This window comes from Capra hircus, chromosome 29 (genome assembly GCF_001704415.2).
Source record: "Capra hircus breed San Clemente chromosome 29, ASM170441v1, whole genome shotgun sequence".
Lineage (NCBI taxonomy): Eukaryota > Metazoa > Chordata > Mammalia > Artiodactyla > Bovidae > Capra > Capra hircus.
The window spans coordinates 49,854,553-49,877,689 of record NC_030836.1 but is presented as its reverse complement, the minus strand read 5'-3'; the positions used below and the strand labels follow the sequence as shown (position 1 = coordinate 49,877,689).

At 54.3% G+C, this 23,137-nt stretch overlaps 1 protein-coding gene across 1 annotated transcript in view; it reads left to right on the top strand.

The window, feature by feature from the left end:
• Positions 1-23,137, top strand: part of KCNQ1 (potassium voltage-gated channel subfamily Q member 1) — a 378,447-nt gene that overhangs the window by 285,968 nt on the left and 69,342 nt on the right. Inside the window, exons 12-15 of the mRNA XM_018042975.1 lie at positions 14,389-14,464; positions 20,209-20,303; positions 21,413-21,459; positions 22,278-22,339. Of these exons, the coding sequence (XP_017898464.1) occupies positions 14,389-14,464; positions 20,209-20,303; positions 21,413-21,459; positions 22,278-22,339 (280 nt within the window). The remainder of the gene's footprint in view (positions 1-14,388; positions 14,465-20,208; positions 20,304-21,412; positions 21,460-22,277; positions 22,340-23,137) is intronic.

Below are 23,137 nucleotides of genomic sequence, written 5' to 3'. Positions count from 1 at the left end.
CCACCTCACACCCTGTTCAAAAATTCACTCCAGATGGGCCTAAGAATTAAATGTTAAATACAGAACTTATAACCTTTAGAAAATATAAGTTAGTTTGTATCTTTCAAAACTTAGCACAAGAAAATATTTCTCACGTGGGACACAAAAGCATCTGTGAGAGAAAAATATTAATAAACGTGTTTACGTAAAGTAAGGAATTCTGTTTGTTAAAAGACACCTTAAAGGGAAGAGAGAACGTGCAACCCGGAATTTGCGTGTGTTTTCTATCGTTGCTGTCACAGATACCCTCAAAGCGAGAGGCTTCAAACACATATTCATCATCTTTCAGTCCTGTAGGTCAGAAGTCCCATACAGCCCAAGGGTCTGGACAGTATCACAGGGCAGGTTTCTTCTTGATGACCCGGGAGACAATCCATGCCAGACCTTTTTCAGCTTCTAAAGGGCCCTTGGCCCTTTCCTCTATCTTCAAAGCCATCACATTGCTGCTCTCAGGCCTTTTTTCCACTGTCGTAACTTCCTCTGACCAGAGCTGGGAAGGGTTCTCTACTTTTAAGCGTTCAAGCATCTAACTGCCCCCAGCCGGATAATCCTGACCCTCCCCAAACCAAGGCACCGAACCTGAGTTGCATCTCGAGACTCCCTTGTGCCACATAAGGGGGCACATTCACAGGGTCTGGGGATTAGAACATCTTTGGGGAGACTTTTTCTACCTGACACAGGAGCAGGTGTTCCCAATACATAAACTGACCCCCAAAATGGTTGGTCAGTAGGGAGGGAGGGAGGAAGTCGGAGGGTGGGGAGCCAGGGAAGGAGGAGAAAGGGAGGGAGGGAGCAGAGCAACGCAGGAAGCTGCGGGGCGATTCACGTCTAATCAGCGAGTGCAGGGCTTCCCTGCTGGCTCAGTGGCAGAGACTCCACCTGCCAGCACAGGAGACATGGGTTCTATCCCCGGGTCGGGAAGATCCCCTGGAGAAGGGCATGGCAACCCACTCCAGTGTTCTTGCCTTGAAAACCCACGGACAGAGGAGCCTGGTGGGCTACAGTCCGTGGGGTCACAAGCTAAGGATACAACTTAGTGACTGAACAACAGTGAAGATCAATCAGGACACAAATGACGGAACAGAAAGTGACCCAGGCTGGGCCTTCATGGTGGGGGCAGCACACGCGGCCCGCCGGGCGTCTGAGAGCATGGCTCCATCACGCCCGCTTCCACCTGGCATAAATCATGACACCTGAGCGCTGGGGCTGCGGACAGGGGTGTGGGGCCCGGGGCCTCTCCTGCACTGCTGGTGGGATGCCTTGGAGGGCCACCATGTGCAAGGGCAGTGTGGCCTCACCTGTGAGACTGAGTTTCACACACCCATGCACTGGCTATAGCACACCTGGGTACTCACGCAAGGAAAGCTGCAGTCCACCGCCAGCTGGGGCAGGCAGCCTGGAGTGCGTGTCACCAGGGCCCTACCCACCAGTCAGGACAGACGAGCCAGAGGGAGGCAGACGGACAGGTCTCGGCAACATAAGGCCAAGGAAAAGCATGATATGTTTCTGTGAAGTCTAAATCACCAACAGAAAATCTGCGCCCCTTTCTGCACGCACAGAAATCTGGTAAAGCTGCACAATCAGGAAAGCCCGGGCAGGGGACGCCGATTCAGGTCACTGCTTCCCAGAGCAGTGGAGGCAGGGGGAGGCTTGAGTTGGGGGCTGATGGGGCTTAGTTATTATTTTAGGTGAGTCCCTGGGGTTTTTCTACATTAATAAGAACAAACAACCAATTATATAATGATGTATTAAAAAATAAAACACCACAACCAAGTGACAGTTAATTTGTTCCAGATAAACCAGCCAGTTCAATATGCAGAACTCAATTAACATAGCCACTCACGTCAACAGGCTGAAGAGAAAACTCAGATGATCCAACCTAGTGATGTGGAAAAAGCGTTGATAGAATCTAATATCTGTCCAGTCCTTCTCTTTGCCAGAGGCAGGGGTGGGGGAAGGTGTCTCCTTTCTCGGGCAGAGGAGAGGGGAGCTTCGCTCACCTGTGGGGCTCAGGATGCCCGTCCCACCTGCCCTTTGCCAGTCGTCCTGTCCTCGGGCCGAACCCCCCTGGAGAAAGGAGCAGGCCCTCTGAGAGAGGGACCAGCCTGGCCCTTCCAGGCAGACCGCAGCATCCTATGTTCAGCAGGGAGGCCAGCCGTGGGGTGTCACCAGTCAGGGCCAGGCCATGGCAGGCCTGAGTGGAGCCGGCAGGGCCTGGAGTCCCCAGCCCTGGCCTTCCAGCAGCCCGGGGTGGGGGAGCTGCTTGGTTGCAAAGGCCACGGTTTGTTCTGTAGACCTGGTGGAGGTGAGCGTGGCGGCAGCCTCTGGAGCAGTCACTGGGTGTGGTCCTTTGATTCAGAGAAGTGGGAGCTTTCTCTCTGAACCTCACACTGCGTCCAGGCTTGGTCAGCCACAGTCAGTGGGGCCCTTCTTAGGGGGGCACGCGGGGATCCTCCGCCCCTCCACCTGCTACCACACCACCTGGGGGGTCTACCAGAAGTGAGGACCTGAGGCCAGGGTACGTCGCCCGGTGGCTCAGGCCTAGGATGAGGAGCTCATGGGGCCTGTGGCCCTGACTCCAGAGGAGAAATCTCAGGGCCTCCCAGAGCCTGCTGCAGCTCCGGTTCCAAGTGTGTGTGTGGAAGAGCGTGTGTATGTGTGTAAGCGTGTGTGTGTGTGTGTGTGTGTGTGAATGTGTGTTAGCTGGCATGTGTTAGCTGCTGCCCCCTCCCATGTAGGTGCTGTGTGACGTGTCAGGTGGGCCCAGGTTATAGCAGGTGTGGGGACACAGCCTCGAATGCCTTCTGCACGTGGGGCCCCCATTGTCCAATAGCGTGGGGGGCTTGCTCTCACCAGAGAGCATCTCATATACTTGGGGCTCAGAGTGGTCAACCCAGGGCTATGTAGAAACCATTTGTTCCTGAGAACTTTAAAAGCCACTTATCTTTTTAAAAACCATGGAATGAACGATTGTAAAATGCACAAATCCTAGATGAACAGACCAGCCCAGGTGGCTCAGTGGTAAAGAATCCACCTGCTAAGGCAGGAAACTCAGGAGACCCGGGCTCGATCTCTGGGTCGGGATGATCCCTTGGAGGAGGACATGGCAACCCGCTGCAGTGTTCTTGCCTGGGAAATCTCACGGGCAGGTGGGCTGCATCCACAGGCGGGCTGCTGTCCACGGGCCAGAGTGGGACATGACTGCGCGACTGAGCACGCATGCGCGCGCCCTGCGTAAGCGCCCACGTGCGCTGTGCTAAGTCAGTTCCGTCGTGTTCAGCTCTTTACAACCCCATGGAGTGTAGCCCACCAGGCTCCTCTGTCCATGGGATTCTTTAGGTAAGGATACTGGAGTGGGTTGCCATTTCCTCCTTCAGGGGATCTTGACCCATGAGGTCAAGACATAGACATTTCGGTCCCAACAGAAGTTTCCTCCCCCGGGGAAACGCTCCCCCCACAACCCCCGCCCAGGGAAACTCTGTCCTGACCTCTCTCACCCTGGAGCAGTCTTGTCTGTTCTTGAGGCTGCATAGGATCAGATTTGCCTACAGCTTTGTCACTGGCGGGCTTTCCTCCGAGGAAAGCTGCTGTAATCCTCCCCATCGATGTATCTGGTGGATGTGAGCATGAGTTTCTCTGGAGTCAGTATCTGCACATGGGAATGCCTAGTGGTGATGTGTGCCCAAGGCTACAGCCAGGCAGCTTTCCCAGGTGAACCGACACAGGTTCCCACCAGCAGCACACAGGAGTGGTCTCCCCACACCACGCCCAGCACTGGATGTTGGCGTCCTGTCATTCTGACCACGCTAGCCAGTGTGTGTGGGCACCTCGTGTGGGCTTTCATCTGTGCTCCCCTCATGGGTGGTGATGCTGAGCACCTTCTCACGGGCCTGTTGACATCTGGGGCCTGTTCAAATCATCTTTTTAAAGCACCTGGTCTTTTCCGTATTGATTCGTAGGTGTTCTTGACATGCTCTGAATACAAGTCCTTTGCCAGAAAATACCCTTTCCCAGCCTGCAGAGCATCTATTCATGTTCTCAACAATGTCTTTTGATGTATGGGAAGCCTTAATTTTTATAAGGAAGAGCAATTTGTCAAATATTTTATTTTGTAGTCAGGGCTGCTTGTGTTTTGGCAAATCTTCCAAGGTCATAAAGATAATCCCCTCCTCTCTTCTCCAGTCCTGATGGTCTCTGCCTTCATGCTTTGATGTAAAACTTAACTTGAATTAATTTTATGACTGATGTGTAGTGGGGATCATGATTCATATATTTTTTTTTTCATACAGCTATCCAAACTGTTCCACTACCGTTGATCAAAAGAGACATTCCTTCCCTCCCAGATTGAAATGGCGCCTCGGTTATAAACCCGGTGGCCACATATGCGTGTTTATGACTCTGGGCGTGTTATTCTGCCCTGTAGACCGTCCTGTCTGATGCTGCTGTGTCAGGAGGTGTTCAGGCTACATCTCTATAATCTGTTCTCATCCTGTAGCTTTACGGCACGTTTGAACTGAAGGAGCACGCCTCTTCAACTTCGTTGTTCTTCCAAATTGTCTACTCTATTCCTAATCCTTTGCTTTTTCACAAATATTCTAGAATCAGCTCGAAAACCCTTCCCATAAATAAATAAAAGCATTCTGTGTTGACTGCAATCAGACTGGATCCATACCTCAAAATTCACATCTGACAAATATTAGTCCTCCAATTTACGAACATGTCATAACCCTCAGCCGATATAGGGCTTCTTTAATTTTTCTCACTGAAGTCTAGTACTTTTTTGCATAGAGGTCTTGTTCATCTCCAAGAAATTTCCTTTTAGCTATTTTATAGGTTTGGATGCTGTTATAAGCAGTATCTCTATTTCATTTTCTAATTGCTTGTTACTAACATACAGAAAAGGCTCCCCAGGTGGCTCAGTGGTAAAGAATCCACCTGCCAAGGCAGAAGGCTCAAGACGCGGGTTGAATCCCTGGGCTGGGAAGATCCCCTGGAGGAGGAAATGGCAACTCGCTCCAGTGTTCTGGCCTGGGGAATCCCGTGGAGAGAGGAGCCCGACAGGCAACAGTCCATGGGGTTGCGAGGAGTTGAACATGACCGAACACACACAAACGGGCTTAAGTGGCTATGTTTCGTGGCTCACTTACAGAAACAGAATTTATTTTCGCATATTGTCTTTAAAATCAGTGTTCTTGCTGAATTCATTTAACAGTAGAACAGTTTATCTGAAGATTCTGTTGGGTTTTTTTTAAAATATATATGGTTATGTCATTTGTAAATGGTGACAAACCAGTTTTATTCTGTCCTGTCTCATTATTTTTTTCTTCTGCTTCCCTTTTCTTCCCTCAGTGCACTGGCTGAGGCTTTGGGGATAACATTAAGTAGAAACAGTAATGATAGACATCCTTGTCTTTTTCCCCATCTCAGGAGGAAAGTATAACCTTTCAGCATGATGGATGATGGCTGCTCAGATTTTGTTTGTTTTTGTGCTTGTTTTTTACATGACAGAATTTCCTTCTGTTCCAAGTTCTCTAAGAGTCGTGTGTTTAATTATGAGTGGGTCTTGAGTTTTATCACATGTTCTTTCTGTATCTTATGAGTTGATTGTATGTTTTTTTCTTACTTGTTCTGTTGGATTTCAGATGCTAAACTGAACTTGCATGACTGGATTGGACTAGGATCGTATGTCTTTACATATAGTGTTGGGTTCAGTTTGTTGGTATTGCATGCAGAATATTTGCGTCCTATGTTAACGAGAGATGTTGGCCTATGACTTTGCTTTCCTGAAACATCCTTGTAGGATTTTGATGTCAAGATTATACTGACTCATGAAAAAAATCTTCTAAAAAGGTTTGTATAAAATTGGCATTATTTCTTACCATTTAAGGAAGAATCTACTAGTGAGGTAATCTAACCTTAAATTTTTGTGTGTGTAAATTCCAAATCTAATTTATTTAACTAATATCAGGCAATCTGGATTTTTAAATTTCTTCTTCTCTCTACTTTTGTATATCATGGTGTTTTAGAAGTTAATCTATTTTATCTAAGCTATCAAGATTATTTTTGTATATCATATCCTCTAAATACATTTTAAAATGTCTCTAGCTGGTCTCTTCAGAGAATCAAATTTTGGCTTTGTTGAATTTCTTAATGAAATGTCCAGTTTTTATTTCACTAAATTTATTCATTTATCTAATTCATTTGTTTTATTGCTCTCTATTTTCTCTTTCCATCTACCTTCTTTGGGCCTAATTTACTATTTTTTTAAGTACTTGAGATAGACTCCAGTCTCCCCTCTTCTCTTAATGTCTGATTTAAGGTCATAAAATATCCTGTAAGCACTTATTTCACGGTACCTCAAGCACTTATTTAGCTAGAAGTTGTGACACAAGACATTTTTATCATTGCTCCACTAAAAATATTGGATGAGCCTAGAGTCTGTCACACAGAGTGGAGTAAGTCGGAAAGAGGGAATCCCCGTGGCTCGGTGGAAAGAATCCGTCGCCAGTACAGGAGATGCGGGTTTGGCCCCTGGGTCGGAAAGATCCCCAGGAGAAGGGAGTGGCAACCCACTTGAGTATTCTTGCCTGGGAAATCCTGTGATCAGAGGAGCCCTGCGGGCTACAGTCCATGGAGTCACAAAGGGTGGGACGTGACTGAGTGACTCAGCAACAAGTCAGAAGGATTGTGTATTAATGCTCGTATATATGGAATCCAGAAAGCTGGACGTGATGAGCCTGTCCCCAGGGCGGGAAAAGAGACACAGATGTAGGGAACACAGACAGGGAAGGGGAGGCTGGGACGAACTGAGCAGGCGGCAGTGATGTGAATACACTTCCATGTGTAAGATAGCTAGTGGGCACTTGCTACACAGCTCAGGGAGCTCAGCTTGGTGCTCCGTGATGACCGAGGGGGTGAAATGGGAGTGGGGGGGAGGCTCAGGATGGAGGATGGAGGAGACATTTGCATACATATGGCTGATTCGTGATGCTGTGCCACAGAAGCCGCCACAACACTGGTAAACAATTACAGGCGACAAAAATAAAGAAATAATAAAATAGATTTTACTTAGTCAAAAAACAAACAAAAAAAACCTCTTCCAATTCTTATTAGATTTCTTCTTTGACCCTTAAGGTATTTAACTTCTAAAACGCTGGAAGATCTTCCAGTTATCTTTTCCTTGTGATTTCTAGTTTAATTTCTCTGAGGTCAGAGAACATACACATATGACCTAATTTCTTGGAGACGTGTTGGCACTTGCTCTTTCAGCCCTGCACGTGGCCCCGTCTGTAGAAGCTCTGTGTGCACTTGGGAAGCTGAAGCGCTCCCAGGACACCGAGCGCAGTATTCTATAAGCGCCCATCACATCAAGTCCAAACTCAGCTTTTCAGACGTGTTTGTCTTCCGATGTCTTCACAGCTCTATCCGTTACCCACAGAAGGGCATTCAAATCACCCACCGTGATTGTGGATTTTCTCTTTTACCTCTTAGTTCTGCCAGTTTTTGTGACGTATACTTGAATCCCATGTTTTTAGGTACGTACAGATTTAGAACTGACCTCTCCCTACCAAATTTTGACCTTTTCCTTTTTTCGCCCAAGCCACATGGCCTGCAGGATCTTAGTTCCCTGACCAGGGACTGAACCTATGCCTGCTGCAGTGGGAGCGTGGTGTCCTAACCACGGGACTGCCGGGGAATCCTCTTGATCAATTTTTAAATACTGACATGTCCCTCTTTATTTCTGGCAATACTTAAAGTCTACTTTGTCTGACGCTGCTTTGCCTGGACTAGCTTTCTTTTGGCAATCCCATAATATCTCTTTTTCTATCTTTTTACTGTCAACACTTCTAAGCCTTTCTATTTCAGTATATTTATGTGAAGTATAAAAGTGTCAGTTGCTCAATCATGTCTGACTCTTTGCAACCCCATGGACGGTAGCCCACCAGGCTCTTCTGTCCATGGAATTCTCTAGGTAAGAATACTGGAATGGGTAGCCATTCTCTTCTCCAGGGGATCTTCCTAACCCAGGGATCGAACCCGTCTCCTCCATTGCAGGCGGATTCTTTACTGTGTGAGTCACCAGGGAAGCTGGGCAACATCAGATTATTTTTTTAATCCCACCTAACAACCTTCATCTTTCGATGGGGACATTTAGTCCCTCTGCAGTACGTGCAGTCTACTCTCTCATTCTGTTTTTCCATTTGTTCTATCACTTCCTTTTGACCTCCTTTCTTGCTGCTTTCAGTTCAGTTCAGTTCAGTTGCTCAGTCGTGTCTGACTCTTTGCGACCCCATGAACTGCAGCACACCAGGCCTCCATGTCCATCACCAACTCCCGGACTTCACTCAAGACTCATGTCCATTGAGTCAGTGATGCCATCCAGCCATCTCATCCTCTGTCGTCCCCTTCTCCTCCTGCCCCCAATCCCTCCCAGCATCAGAGTCTTTTCCAATGAGTCAACTCTTCACATGAGGTGGGCAAAGTACTGGAGTTTCAGCTTTAGCATCAGGCCTTCCAATGAACACCCAGGGCTGATCTCCTTCAGAATGGACTGGTTGGATCTCCTTGCAGTCCAAGGGACCCTCAAGAGTCTTCTCCAACACCACAGTTCAAATGCATCAATTCTTCGGCGCTCAGCCTTCTTCACAGTCCAACTCTCACATCCATACATGACCACAGGAAAAACCGTAGCCTTGACTAGACGAACCTTAGTTAGCAAAATAATGTCTCTGCTTTTGAATATGCTATCTAGGTTGGTCATAACTTTTCTTCCAAGGAGTAAGCGTCTTTTAATTTCATGGCTGCAGTCACCATCTGCAGTGATTTTGGAGCCCAAAAAATAAAGTCTGACACTGTTTCCACTGTTTCCCCATCTATTTGCCATGAAGTGATGGGACCAGATGCCATGATCTTCGTTTTCTGAATGTTGAGCTTTAAGCCAACTTTTTCACTCTCCTCTTTCACTTTCATCAAGAGGCTTTTTAGCTCCTCTTCACTTTCTGCCATAATTGTGGTGTCATCTGCATATCTGAGGTTATTGATATTTCTCCCGGCAATCTTGATTCCAGCTTGTGTTTCTTCCAGCCCAGCATTTCTCATGATGTACTCTGCATATAAGTTAAATAAGCAGGGTGACAATATACAGCCTTGACGTACTCCTTTTCCTATTTGGAACCAGTCTGTTGTTCCATGTCCAGTTCTAGCTGTTGCTTCCTGACCTGCATACAGGTTTCTCAAGAGGCAGGTCAGGTGGTCTGGTATTTCCATCTCTTTCAGAATTTTCCACAGTTTATTGTAATCCACGCAGTCAAAGGCTTTGACATAGTCAATAAAGCAGAAATAGATGTTTTTCTGGAACTCTCTTGCTTTTTCCATGATCCAGCGGATGTTGGCAATTTGATCTCTGGTTCCTCTGCCTTTTCTAAAACCAGCTTGAACATCTGGAAGTTCACAGTTCACGTATTGCTGAAGCTTGGCTTGGAGAATTTGGAGCATTACTTTACTCGTGTGTGAGATGAGTGCAATTGTGCGGTAGTTTGACCTGCTTCTTTGGATTGATCAGAAATTGTTATTAATTAATTTTTATCCCCTGTCCACTTGTTAACTCTATGGCCCTTTACTTTCCCGTCAGTGGTTGCCTGGAGGTGATCGTACGCATCCTCGGCTCACTGGAGTCAACCTCAGATGAGCACTGTGGCCATCGCCCTGGCAACACGTGGTGCTCACAGCTGTGTAGCTCCATGGATGCCCCCTTCCTGGTGCCATTATCATGCGTTTTTAGCTGTGGCTATACATTCAACCTCAGGAAACATCAGCGTGACTGTTTCAGTCAATCTGATTCACTAATTTAAACTTTCTCACACATCTGTCCTTTTCTACAGTCTTAATTGCTTCTTGTATTGAAATATCTCTATGCATCCTTGTCATTGCTGAGTCCCGGCCCGGAGTCATTCTTCCAGTACAGGCCTCACCACCGTGGATTCTCTTGGTTTAGTTTTTACCTTCTCTTATTATTATTGTGGAAAAACACGCATAACACAAAATATACTATTTGTATCGTTTTAAGCATTTTTAAGTGCTTCATTCAGAGTCATTAACTCCATTCACGTTCTTGTGTAGCCATCACCCCGTCATCTCCAGAGCTTTTCACCTTCCCAAACAGACAGTCTGTCCCCACTGAACACTCCCCTCCACCCCCTCCCACCCCGCACCCTCCTACTTTCTATCTCGATGGATTTAATGACGCTAGGTCCTCATATAAGTGGAATAGTACAGAGTTTATCCTTTTGTGACTGGATTATTTCACTTGCACCTTCATTTCTAAAAATACATTTGATGGGTATGGAATGCTACCTTGGTAGGAATTTTCCTTGAGCTCTTTAAGGATGTTATTCTGGCTTTCATCCTCCCTGTTGACAAGTCAACCATCAGGAAAATGTGTCATCGTACACACACACACACCCTCAGCAAAGCTGTGCCTTTGGCCTTCAGCAGGGTGACTCGGAGGGGCCTGGATCCGTTATGCCTCGTCTTTCTTTCCAGCTGGAGCCAAGCGAAAAGAAAGTGAAAATGCGGGTCACTCAGTCGTGTCCGCCTCTTTGCAACCCCATGACCAGGCTCCTCTGTCCCTGGAAATCTCCAAGCAAGAGTACTGGAATGGATGCCCATTCCCTTCTCCAGGGGATCTTCCCAACCCAGGGATCGAACCGGGGTCTTCTGCATAGCAGGCAGATTCTTTACCGTCTGAGCCACCAGGAAAGCCTGGTGGACCCAAGGAGCTGCTTAAATCTGTGGCCTGACATCTTGCATCATTTGGGGGAAAATTCTGAACCATTCAGTCTTCAGAATTTCTCATTCTCCACTTCGTCTCCTCTCCTTCTGAGATGTCACGTGTATTAGAACCTCTAACCGTATCTCAGTTACCTTGTGTTTTCTCTGTATCTTTAAGTCTGCCTTCCCTCTGCACTCCATCCTGGCTACTTTCTCTAGTTCACAAGTGCTCTCTCTTTTTTTTTTTTTTTTTCCCTATGTCTCCTCTGCTATCAAATTCATCTCACGCATTCTTAACTTCCATGATTGTCCTTTCTGTTCTAGAATTTCCCTTTGTTTTCTTTTTAATATAGATTTTACTTCCCTGGTGAAATTCTTCGTCTTGCCTTCTACTTTCTTGAACCTATTTATCACGCTTATCTCACAACTCTGAAGCAAATCATCTCATCTATTTGGCCCTGACTCTGTGGATCAGCATTTTGGGCTCCTCATCTGGGTGGTTTCACCCAGCTCCTTCAAGTGGCAGCTTGGTGGTGACTGGCTGGTCTCAGCTAGCCTCAGGGGTCTGGAGCCGTCAGGCTGTTAGACGGGGTGCCTCGGCTCTCCTCCACGGGGCTTTGCCAGCAGCCTGGCTCAGATATGTCCACGTGGCAACAGTGTTCCCTGGAACAGGATGGTGGGAATAGCAGGGTTGGGAGGGGGCAGGCTCTGCTGGGGGGACTGCAAAGGACTTGCACCCATCTCTAACTTTCCTCAGTCTGCCCTCTGGCCATAACTTTATACCCTTCCACCAAAGCAAGATTCACGCACCTCTCCAAGAGACCCCAGAGTCTCGTGCAATTAGAGATGGTACCAGGCCCAGCGTCCAGCATCTTACAATTGGCCTTTTTTTTCTTTGTCATCCTCTGCCTGAAGCCTGGTCCCAGCACTATTTTGGGATTGACACATGTACCCCACTTTGAAGTCTAATTTCTTTTAATCTGTTGATGCGTAGCAAACCATGCCTACGGTTCCTGGCTTCACATCACAACTCTTCCGTTATCCATCATTCTGGGTCAGTAAGTTGGGCTCGACGCAGCTGGAAGGCTGTCCTGGTGGTTCTGTATGAGGTGACTGACACAGCTGCAGTCACCTGGTGGTTCATCAGGGCTGGACGGGGGCGGTGGACGATGGCTGCACTCACCTGTTATTGCTCTTGGCCCGGGCACCTCGGTTCTCCACACGGCCTCTGAAGCCAGCCAGTCCAGGTGGTCCACGTAACTACATTGCAAGAACACATGAGTGGGACTTCCCCAGCTTTCTTTTCACCACTAAAGGTCAAGGTCAGCCCAAATTCAGCTAGTGGGAAAACCAACTCTTATCTCTTGGTGGAAGAGCTACAAGTCGACTCGATGCACGTGAGTTTGAGCACATGCCGGGAGATAGTGAAGGACAGGGAAGCCTGGTGTGCTGCAGTCCATGGGGTCTCAAAGAGTCGGACCCGACTTAGCAACTGAACAACCATCTGCCACACCTCAAGATCTGTTTCTGCGGTCTGGTTTGTCCCTTGGTTTTCCATCTGTTGTGCATGAAGTAAACAGAGGCTCCATGATCTCACCTGCCTATGGATGTCTTGGTTTTCTCTGGAGACTCAAAGGTGCCAGGCAGAGCATTTGCTTCAGGTGGAGACTGAGGGGGTTTGAGGTCATGGCAGGGCTGGGGTCTCCTCTGAAAGCGTGGGATGTTTACCAGGACCCTATCTCCTTGATGACTCTGAACCAGAATCCTCCTCTCCTCCATAATATGGGTCTGCAGGGGTCTCTGCTTAGCTTTTTGTCCTTCTGGCAGCTGTTTTTTGCTCCATTTCTCAGAATCTCACCCCGTGCTGTGCAGCTTGGCTCACAGACACTTCAAGGAGAAATTGGGTGAAAGGGGCCACCAGGATCTTGGCCTGTCAAGTCCTGGATGTCTTTGGAGCCCTGGCCTCCTGTTTAATCTCACCAGCCCGGGGGGCCCCAGCCTCATACTCAGCCCATGTGCCCCACACACTAAAGACACGAATGCACACGTGGGCTCACCCAGCTTGTTTCTCTCCTGGGATCGCAGCCCTGGGAGTCTTCCCTGGTCATAAAACTGTCACACAGCTGTGGTGGTGTCTTCAGGAAAAAGTGTGACCAGACGCAAGCTTCAGAGCCAGAAGCAAAGTCTCCACTGGTTCCGTGTGCGTTACTTCCTTCCAGACTTTTCCTGTGCACATGTATCAGCCATTGTGTTCCCCTTTTGATGACATTTCTAGAAGGAACTTTGGGGTTTCCCAGGAGGTGCAAGTGGTAAAGAACCTGCCTGCCAATGCAAGAGACTCAAGAGATGCAGGTCCAGTCCCTGGGTTGGGAAGATCCCCTGGAGGAGGGCATGGCAACCCACTCCAGTATTCTTATCCAGAGAATCCCACAGACAGAGAAATCTGGCGGGCTATAGTCCACAGGGTCGCAAAGAGTTGGATAACTGAAGCAACTTAGCACGCACACACACACTAGAAGGGACTTCAGAGGGGAGAGGAAGCAGCACCCTTCACAGAGTGGTTTTTGCTGCTGTTCAGTCGCTCATTTGTGCCCACTGTTTGCAGCCCCGTGGACCGCAGCACGCCAGGCTTCCCTGTCCTTCACCGTCTTCCAGCGCTTTCTCAAACCCATATCCATTGAGTCAGTGATGCCATCCAATCATCTCATCCTCTGTCATCCCCTTCTCCTCCTGCTCCCAACCTTTCCCAGCATCAGGATCTTTTCAGATGAGTCAGTTCTTCACATCAGGTGGCCAAAGTATTGGAGCTACAGCTTCAGCATCAGTCCTGCCAATGAATATTCAGGGTTGATTTCCTTTAGGATGGACTGGTTTGATCTCCTTGCAGTCCAAGAGACTCTCAAGAGTCTTCTCCAACACCACAGTTCAAAAGCATTAATTCTTTGGAGCTCAGTCTTCTCTATGGTCTAAATCTCACATCCATACATGACTACTAGAAAAACTGTAGCTTTGACTATATGGGCCTTTGTTGGCAAAGTCATGTCTCTGCTTTGGTGTGGCTAAGGCGGTTTAGGTGGCATACATAGGTAGTGCCTATCCCTGGCTGATTTGTCCTGCCCTACATTTTCCAAGTGGGTACCGGTGGGCGGGCCATGGAACATTCCAGCCGCGAGGGGCCTTAGGGGTCATCTGCTTGTACCTCTTCCCACTGTACTGGTGAGGAACCCAAAGACCTCAGCGCAAAAAGAAGCCTGTGTGGCTGTACCGTGGGTAAGGGGCACAGCCGCCGCCAATACAGGACCCTGACTCCAACTCCACTTCTGGGCTAGGAGCAGGGCAAGGGTCCCTCTGGGGCCATCTCGTTAATTAAAAGCCTCTCAGCATCAGCCTTTCCTCCTGCCAGCAGGATGGCGGCTTGCAGATCCCCATCCGCAGAGGCTGAGCATCCTCCGTGCTCCTGGAGGGGCCCAGCCGTGAGCCCGGGGACGCTCGGGCAGCCTGCAGGCCTCTGACAGCGGCAGGCCTCTGACAGGGGCAGGCACGGGATGACCGCCCCCTCCCCTCCCTTCTCCACCGCAGGCTGCGGGAGCACCACCGGGCCACCATCAAGGTCATCCGGCGCATGCAGTACTTCGTGGCCAAGAAGAAATTCCAGGTGAGTCCTGCGCTCGGCCCTCCTGCCCTGGTCCGCTCTGAAAGCTGCTTGCCCGCCCACCTCGCGGGCCATACCCTGCCATGTCTGAGACCTGACCCTTCACCCATCAAACACCCTGCCATGACTTCAAGACCCGTCTCCAAGACAGCTGGCCCTGGAGAGATGTTTCCCTGACGGGGCTGGACTCTGGGGCCAACCCAGAACCCAGAAACACACGGAGCCCTGGAGCTCACTCACCCCCGACCCCCACCCCCCAGACAGGAGTGGGAATGACTCAGGGAGGGTGCAGAGCCAGCCCTGTGCCACCTGGGCAGGAATTACCTGCCCTAGGCCTGCTCAGGGCTTTTGTCCCCATCACCCACCCTGTGTGAGTCAGGACAGACAGGAGTGACCTCCCTGGTGGTCCAATGGCTAAGACTCTGTGCTCCCACTGCAGCGGCCCTGGGTTCAATCCCTGGTCAGGGAACTAGATCTCACATGGTGCAATGAAGACAGATCTGCTCGCTGCAACTAAGACCCTGTCTGCTTCAACTAAAGACCCCGCTTGCTGCAACTAAGACCCTGTCTGCTTCAACTAAAGACCCCGCTTGCTGCAACTAAGAGCCCGCTTGCTGCAACTAAAGACCCTGCTTGCTCAACTAAGACCCTGTCTGCTTCAACTAAAGACCCCTCTTGCTGCAACTAAGAGCCCACTTGCTGCAACTAAAGACCCTGCTTGCTCAACTAAGACCCTGTCTGCTTCAACTAAAGACCCCACTTGCTGCAACTAAGACCCCGCCTGCTGCAACTAAAGACCCCACATGCAGCAAATACTGGTGCAGCTAAATAAATAAATATTTTAAAAATAAATAAAACAAGAGAGAGAAGGCCTGGCCCTGCTCTGTGCCCTGGGGTGGCCCCCTTTACAGGGAGGGGTAGGGTCTCCCTGGCCAGGCGGGGCTGGAGACTGCGGGCTTCCCCATCAGCCCTCCTTCCTGGGGTGAGTCTCCTACAGCAACCCCTGGAGAATGCCAGGTGATGCCACACTTGGGACCTCTCTCCTCCATGGAGACTGTCATCTGTTGGAGGATGGGGCCCAACTCAGCTTTCCGTCCAAGAACATGGAGACCTGGGAAGCAGGGACCTCTGGGGGAGGGCATTCTCTTTCTGGAAGGCTTGGCCACTGGTTCCTTTCAGAAGTGAGTTCCTGGCAGAGCCAGGTCTGGGGGTCTCTCGGAGGCAGCAGCAATGTCCAGAACCCCTGGGCTGTGTGTGGCACCAAGTGGGGAGGTTGGGGTGACTTGTTTGTACCCCCCGAGCAGTCACAGCAGGGCTGAGGCTAGAACCAGACCCCGGGTCCCCTCCAGTCTGTGCCTCCCATCCTGGCCTACAGGCTTGACTCCAGGCCTGGCCAGTCTCCCCTGCAGAGCTCTCACCCACCCAGGCCAGGGAGCCAGACAGTGGGGAGGTCTGGACAGACCCCACTCCGACAGCCCTAATGAAGACCTCTTTCCCATTTGGACTGGGAACAGAAGCCCAGGGGGCTGCCCAGGACCACGCCCACCTGTGCCCTCAGCCTGCCAGGACACTGGTCCCAGCACAAGCGGCCCCCTCGGGAGCGGGTAGGGGCAGGGAAGGGGGTAGGAGGGAGGGGGAGCGGTTGCACAAAGTCCCCAGGGGCGTTGTGCTGCCCGCCTGCCCATCTGTCTGCCTGCAGCCTGGCAGGAGACCTTTCCCCCCCAAACTGGGCCAAGCAGTGTTAAAGGCTCTCGCCAGGGCCTGGGACCCCTCATTGTGGGATCAAAGAGTCAGGAAGGCCATTCCCAGCTGGTACCAGGAGCTCTGCCCTGCACTGTTCTGGGCAAGATCCAACATCCCCGGACGGTGGGCCTTTGGGCCTGTGGCTACTCCTTCCCCGAGGCTCAGCTGCCCTGGTGGACCCAGCAGAGGGGCACCTGGTGGAACAGGGAGCTCGAGGGTGCTGGGCGAGGATGGGATGGCCTCTCGGGTGAGGCAGGAATGGCAGGAAATTCTGCCGGGATCAGGTCTGGGCAGGACTGTCCCCAGGAGCAGAGAAGACCCGGGCAGGGCCCTCGCTGGAGAGTGGCTGGTGGTGACGGCTAAAACCTCTGATGCCAACTCGGGGGGGGGGGGGCAGGTACAGAGGGGTCACTGCGATTCTCCACAATGGGGACAGTCCCCAGCCTGAGCAGCTGGGCCATTGTGCTTCCGGAGCAGGCCCCCGCTGGGCAGAGGCCAGAACCTGCTGCCTGGGGCACCGTTGGACCATGCAGAGCCATGCCAGGGTGGACACCAGGCTTCCTGGGGGCTTCTTCCAGTTCTGGGGTACCCACAGGGCAGGCCCAGCTCAAGGGTGATGTGCGCAGCTTCCAGATCAGAACCACACATGCCCTGGGTAGACAGGTGCCCACAGTGGCCAGAGAAGGTGTGGGCGCTGGGGAGCGCCTGTCACAGAAACGCAGGCAAGAAAACCAACAGCTGGCCTCAGCGGGCACCCTGCCCTCCCTTCCAGGCCAGAGGCCTCGCTTCTGCCTCAGGATACAGGCAGCATCCTGCAAGCGGCCTGGGAAGCTTCTGGAAGGAGGCCGGGCAGCCCCATGGGCCTGCCCCCTCCCCTCCCCTGTGCACAGGGCCCCAGAGGGCCTTGAATAGACCAGGTGGGGCCTGTGAGTGCAGCAGCTCTTCCTGCTCCGCCCTGGGGACAGAGGCTCTCAGGCAAGGCCCGGGGCTGGGGCGGCTGGAGGGGGCAGGCAGCAAGAGGCCTCCAGGGAGGAGGGACCCAACAAGATGGAAGTGGGGGGTGAGCCCCTGGTGGTGAGGCGTTCCGGGGGGCTCCCGGGGCGGCCCCCGCCTCAGGCCCAGCTGCCAGGGCCCCTCCCCTGCAGCAGCCTGTCTGTCTGCCCACATGCCGGCCCCCATCTGGCCCCAGGGGCAGCAGACGTGGCTGGTGGCCCCCCTGCGGGCCTCGCTGGCCGATAAGTACCCAGCTGGCCGCCCCTGTGTCTGGCTGGAGGAGCCAGAGCCTCTTAGCCCTTCAAGTTTGCCTTGAACTCCTGTGTCCACCGTCGGTCAGTCTGGACAGCCCGGCATTATCTCGGCTCATCTCAGGCTCCTGCTGCTGCCGCCACAGGAAATTAGCTTCAGAGAGAAAGCTGAGATGAACTGTGCAGCCAGACCCCAGGCAGCCACTTGACAAAGGCCTCCAGGAGTGCTGACCAGACCCTGGTGGGGGCGGGGCGGGGAAGGGGTTGCTTATCAACTCCAAGATGAGTCTCAGGGGGCCTAAGAGCCCGCCAGGCCATGGGTCCCGGGTGTCAGTCGGCTCTCGGTTACCTGCTGTGGTCCACACCCTGGCCAAGGCGAGGCGGGGGGCCCGGCTCACAGGCCCCTCTCCACCCTTGCTCCTGCAGGCGCTCACACACCTGTCCCCTGCACTCGCGTGCCTTTCCACAGAGATGTCTGTGTACATTTGCACACACAGAGCCCCTCAACACACTCAGGGGCCCACAGTGGTCCATGACCTCCCAGGGTGTATGGGAGACCAGGACAAGGACCTGCTCCATTCCGGGCCAGGCCTGCCCAACTTTGACCTCTGAACCCTGCCTTCTCTCTTCTGAGCCTGCCCCTGACCACATCGGCAAGTCTGGGGGTGGCCCCAAGCCTCACAAAGCCCTTTGGCCCAAAGGAAAGCAGGCATCACCGCTCAGGACCACCTTCCCGTGGGCACTGGACACAGTGCAGACCCTGGGCTCAGCCATTCGGGTTCCCCTGACACGAGCCACTCAGGGCCCCCAGCCCTCCCTCTGCTCGCATCAGTGCAGACCCTGGGCTCAGCCATAGCCACCATCACAGCCATTCGGGTTCTCCTGACACGAGCCACTCAGGGCCCCCAGCCCTCCCTCTGCTCGCATCAGTGCAGACCCTGGGCTCAGCCATAGCCACCATCACAGCCATTCGGGTTCTCCTGACACGAGCCACTCAGGGCCCCCAGCCCTCCCTCTGCTCGCATCTGACTTTGCCCTCACTCCCCTTGTCAGCCAGAGGGCTCAGCATCCCCATCTTAGAGAAGCAAACACTGAGTCCTGGGCACATCTCCACAAGCCTACCACCCAGCGCCGCTCCACATTTGTCCTGGAGCTGGGTGTGTGGCGTCAGAGAGCCTGCCAGACTTCATCCCACCCCCGACCCCATGATCCTATGACGGGCCTTGTGTCTCAGCCATATGGGGATGCAGGGTGGTCCCAGAGTCCGAAGAGGGGCGGGTGTCAGCTGTGAGGGCCCCACCTGGCGAATCTGTTGGGGACAGGAGCCACCCTGGCCTTCTTGTGCCTGGTCCCTGATGGGGAGGAGGGTTCTGTCCTGCCTCAGGATTCTGGGGTCCCAAACCATGTAGGGAGTTGAACTTTAGCTGCCAGTGTTGATGGCAGGGCCCCTGGGCATGTCCAGAGGTGCCCAGAGATGGAGGCAGGACTCTGCCCTCAAGGAAGCCCCATCTTTCTGGGAAGGCAGAGGTGGTCTTGCCCTTAGCCTAGGGAAGCCCACCTCTGGGGTGGTACCACAAGTAGAGGTAGGCCTCAGGTGGGCAGGGAGGACAGGGCCCCTGGGGCTCCCAGGTTTGAGATCTGACCCTGGCCCTCAACAGGCATCTGAGTCTTATTCCTTCTCATCCTCTGACCCACCAGCCACTGCTCACCCTGCAAGCTGTCTGTAGCTTCTTGCAGACCCGCTACCCCATGCCCCCCTGCCCCCCAGCCCCCCAGCAAGAAGCAGTAACCTCCCAGCTCATCGCTAGTGTGAGCCCTTCAGGGTTAATGAGACCACCTGGGCCCCCCCAACCCTGTCTGCTTGAAGTCCCCCCAACAGAGTCTCTTTTCCCAATGAGCCCTGCTTGCTTGTATGGGCAAAGGGCCTCATGAGCCATCAGACCCCCACTCGGCCAGTCCCCTGCTACCTGGGTGGGACCCACAACCCGTGGGCTCCTGGGATCGAGGCCATAAATGTGGCTGGAGGTTTTGCTGACATCCCGAGAAGCCGCCTTCTCTGTTGTGGTTTCACCTGAGCCCCGAATGCATTTATGGGCTCAGGGTTGGCGCTGAGCCTGGAGCTCCAGAGTCCCCTGCCCTGCCCCCCTGGCCCCAGGCCCACAGTGGGACCATCCTCTCCTTCCAGGCAGCCTGGGAGCCCCGGCAGGAGGCCTGCCACCCACAGCAGGCACTGCAGGCCGAGGCTGTCCCTGGGGCCCCCTCTGCTCACCTCAGGGCACTGACTGCTGGGGAAGGGGTTGGGGTGGATCGCCCCCACCCTGAGAACAGTTCAGGCTCCTGCTAGCGAGGGTGTGGTCAGCTTGGGGCCCAGGCTGGTGGGGGCTACACAAAACTGCCCTCTTTGCCACTGACCGGAGCCATGCTCATCCCTTCCCCACCCCACCCCCACCCCCCGCCCTGGGCCCTCAGCTGGGCCAGCTCTTCCAAGGCAGTTTGGAAACAGGGCTGGGGGCCTAGGAAGGGAGAGTAGGCAGGTCCCTGGGTCCATAGGGGCCGAATCACTGGCCTGGGGTCACCCAGTTCCCGGGTGGGGTGGGGGGTGGGGGATGGGGGCTGAGCCCAGCCACGGTGAGTGCTCTGATCCAGGCCCGTCCCTTGGTGCCACATGGGCGGCTCCTTAAACCCCGGACGCGCACGGAGAATAGGCACCGTCGTGTGCCCAGCACTGGCCCGCACGGCCTGACTGTCTCTCCGCTGCAGCAAGCGCGGAAGCCCTACGACGTGCGAGACGTCATCGAGCAGTACTCCCAGGGCCACCTCAACCTCATGGTGCGCATCAAGGAGCTGCAGAGGAGGTGGGCGCGCCGGGCCGGGGGCAAGGCGGGGCGTGGGCAGCGCGGGGCGGGGCGGGGGTGGCAGGGGCGGGGCGTGGACGGCAGGGGGCGGGGTGTGGGCAGTGTGGGGCGGGGCGTGGATGGCAGGGGGCGGGGTGTGGGCAGTGTGGGGCGGGGCGTGGATAGCATGGGCGGGGCGTGGGCAGCATGGGGCGGGGCAGGATGGCAGGGGGCGGGGCGTGGGTAGCCTGGGGCGGGGCGTGGGCAGCGCGGGGCGGGGCGGGGATGGCAGGGGCGGGGCATGGGCAGCGTGGGGCGGGGCGTGGGGGCTCGCTCCACCTGCACCCAAATCCCTGGGTGCGGACACTTCAAATCCGCGCTCACCCGCTGTTGAGCAGGCCCAGGTCAAGTCCCGGGAAATACACGACAGGGGGAGACCCTACCGGTTGGGCGCTGAGCACCCCAACTCTTGGAAGCCGACGTGTTCTGGCTTCTGGCCCATAGTCTGGAGAGCTTGTACTCCCGGAGGCCGCCCGCTCCTTAGGGGCCTTCGAGGGCTCAGACCAGCTGCACATGGGCGGTGGGTTGGCCTGGGGACCGAGCTCTGTGAGGCACGAGTGTGGCTGGGAGACCACCCATGTTGGCCACCCTGGCCAGGCAGGGACTCGGGCTGCCCCCAATCACCCCGCCCCTATCACTGACCTACAACAGGGATGTGAGGCCCATCCGGCCCAGCGACCTGGCCTTGTCCTGGAAGGGACCTCTTGCAGTCCTGCCTCTCTGGACACGTCCAGGCACCTGGCCTGGGGCATTTATGAAGCGGCCACAGGACACTGGGCAATTCTGGGGTCCTGCTGTACCCAGGGAGGATGACAAAGGGGACAGTCCAACCACTGCCCTTCACCTCTGAACCCCCACCCAGGCTCCCCATGGGAGTGTGGGCCTCTGGAATCTGAGAGGTACCTGGCTGGTGTTGGGGTGGTGGCAGGGGGCGGCCCCCAGAAGGGGCGGGCAGCTTGTCTTGCTGGGGACGTTGGCCCATCCGCCCACTGATCGGGCAGATGTCAGTGTGGTGCCCAGGGGCCAAGAATGAGCTGGTCTCCATCTCCCTCTCCCCACCCCCCACCCAGGCTGGACCAGTCCATCGGGAAGCCCTCCCTCTTCATCTCCGTCTCAGGTGGGTTTCTGCATCGAGGCACCCTCAGCATGGCAGCCCATGCCAGACCCTCCTACCATCGCCCCATCCATGCCTGCCTCTTCCCACCATCAGAAAGTGCATGTCTCGCCAGGAAATCCAGGGAGATGGGGGCAGGTGGATCCACCCTAAGCAAGGTGGCTTTGAACACAATTAACACGGGATTTGCATTTAGCACAGGAACCTACAAGGGTCCCTATAAGGGCAGGCCTTTCTAGGCCATTGATGATCTGGGTGTAGAAATGTGACCAGGTCTTTGGGAAGGTGTGGGCCTGGCAGTGGGGCTGGGGACTGAGAAGCCAGCCAGAACATCGCGGCAGAGGTGTGTGCCACTCTCCAGCTCTGAGGATGTGGAGCGGGCTGCAGGTCACATGGGGAGAACAGGGCCAGGCCAGTTCCTTGGGGTTGCCCTAACCCAGGTTCAGGCGGGAGGCGCAGCTCACGCAGGGGCAGGACAGCGGGGGTTTCAGGGGCGACAGGCATCCCCAGCCAGAGCGAGTGTCTCCCGGGGGCGGAGGGCACAGTGGGCACCATCTCAGGCAGGCTGTCCCTGTCTTCCGCGCTCTCGGGAATCAAGGAAATGGGAAGGGTGGGACAGACAAGCCGGCCAGCGCCCGCCCACCCCCTCCCCCCACCATCGCCTCCTGAAGTTCCCACCACGGAAGAGCTCTTAGGATACGTCCTCGGAGGTTCAGACCTTCGACTCTCAGCTCCCTCACCCCCGTCACCCTGGGGTCGCCTGCCCACCCCACCCCATCAGCCAGCACCGGCGTCCCTGACTCGGGTGCTTTACCCCACAGAGAAGACGAAGGACCGTGGCAGCAACTCGATCGGCGCCCGCCTGAACCGCGTGGAGGACAAGGTAAGCGCCGGAGCCTGTGCTGGCTCCCGCGGGCGCGGGCGGCGTCCTGGGGCCTGGACGGCGCTGGCCCTGGCGGCGCTCCACACTGCCGCTGGCCCCGGATGGCTTGGCGTCTGGGGTCTCCCCCCATCCGCCCGTCTCCCCTTTTTCCTTCCTCCTTCTCTCCTTCCGTCTGAGCTCGTGTGGCCTTCCTGAGTTAGGCGCCGTCTACTTCCCCGTGCGCAGTGGATATCATCTCCGCGGTAGGGAAGAGGACGCTGGAGTCCAGGCTGGTCTGAGACCTCACACAGGGGGCATCCTTGTGGGCAAGTGGCACTGAGTGCTCGCAGGCCCCTCCCTGGCATAGCTGAGGTGGGCATTGCTCCCTTGGCTCCAGCCCGAGGGCACTCAGGGACTTGGAGACACCAACAAGGGCACAAGGGTGCATCATGCTGGCAGCAGGGGCTGCGGGCCCGGGACCCTCTACCACGGGCATCTGAGCAAGGGCAGCGGTAGGTGGGCAGTGTCAGCCCAGGCCCTGCTGGGCGTCCAGGCAGGATGTGGACACCCACGCTCCCTCTGCTCCGGGGCACGGCCGCCTCAGTGGCTGGGGTGCCTCGGTCCTCCCCAGGGTCTGTGCCAGCGTCCTGGAGCCCCCGCGGACCTGTGGGACAGGAGGGGCGGCCATGCTGCCACCGTGGTTGGGTGCAGGCGCTTATCTTGCCAAACAGCTCGTTCATCTACATGGACTTTATCTGAGAGCCGCAGGGGGGGCTAAAAATAGAGGAGTTTCGCTTGGGCAGGGAGGGCATCCACTGC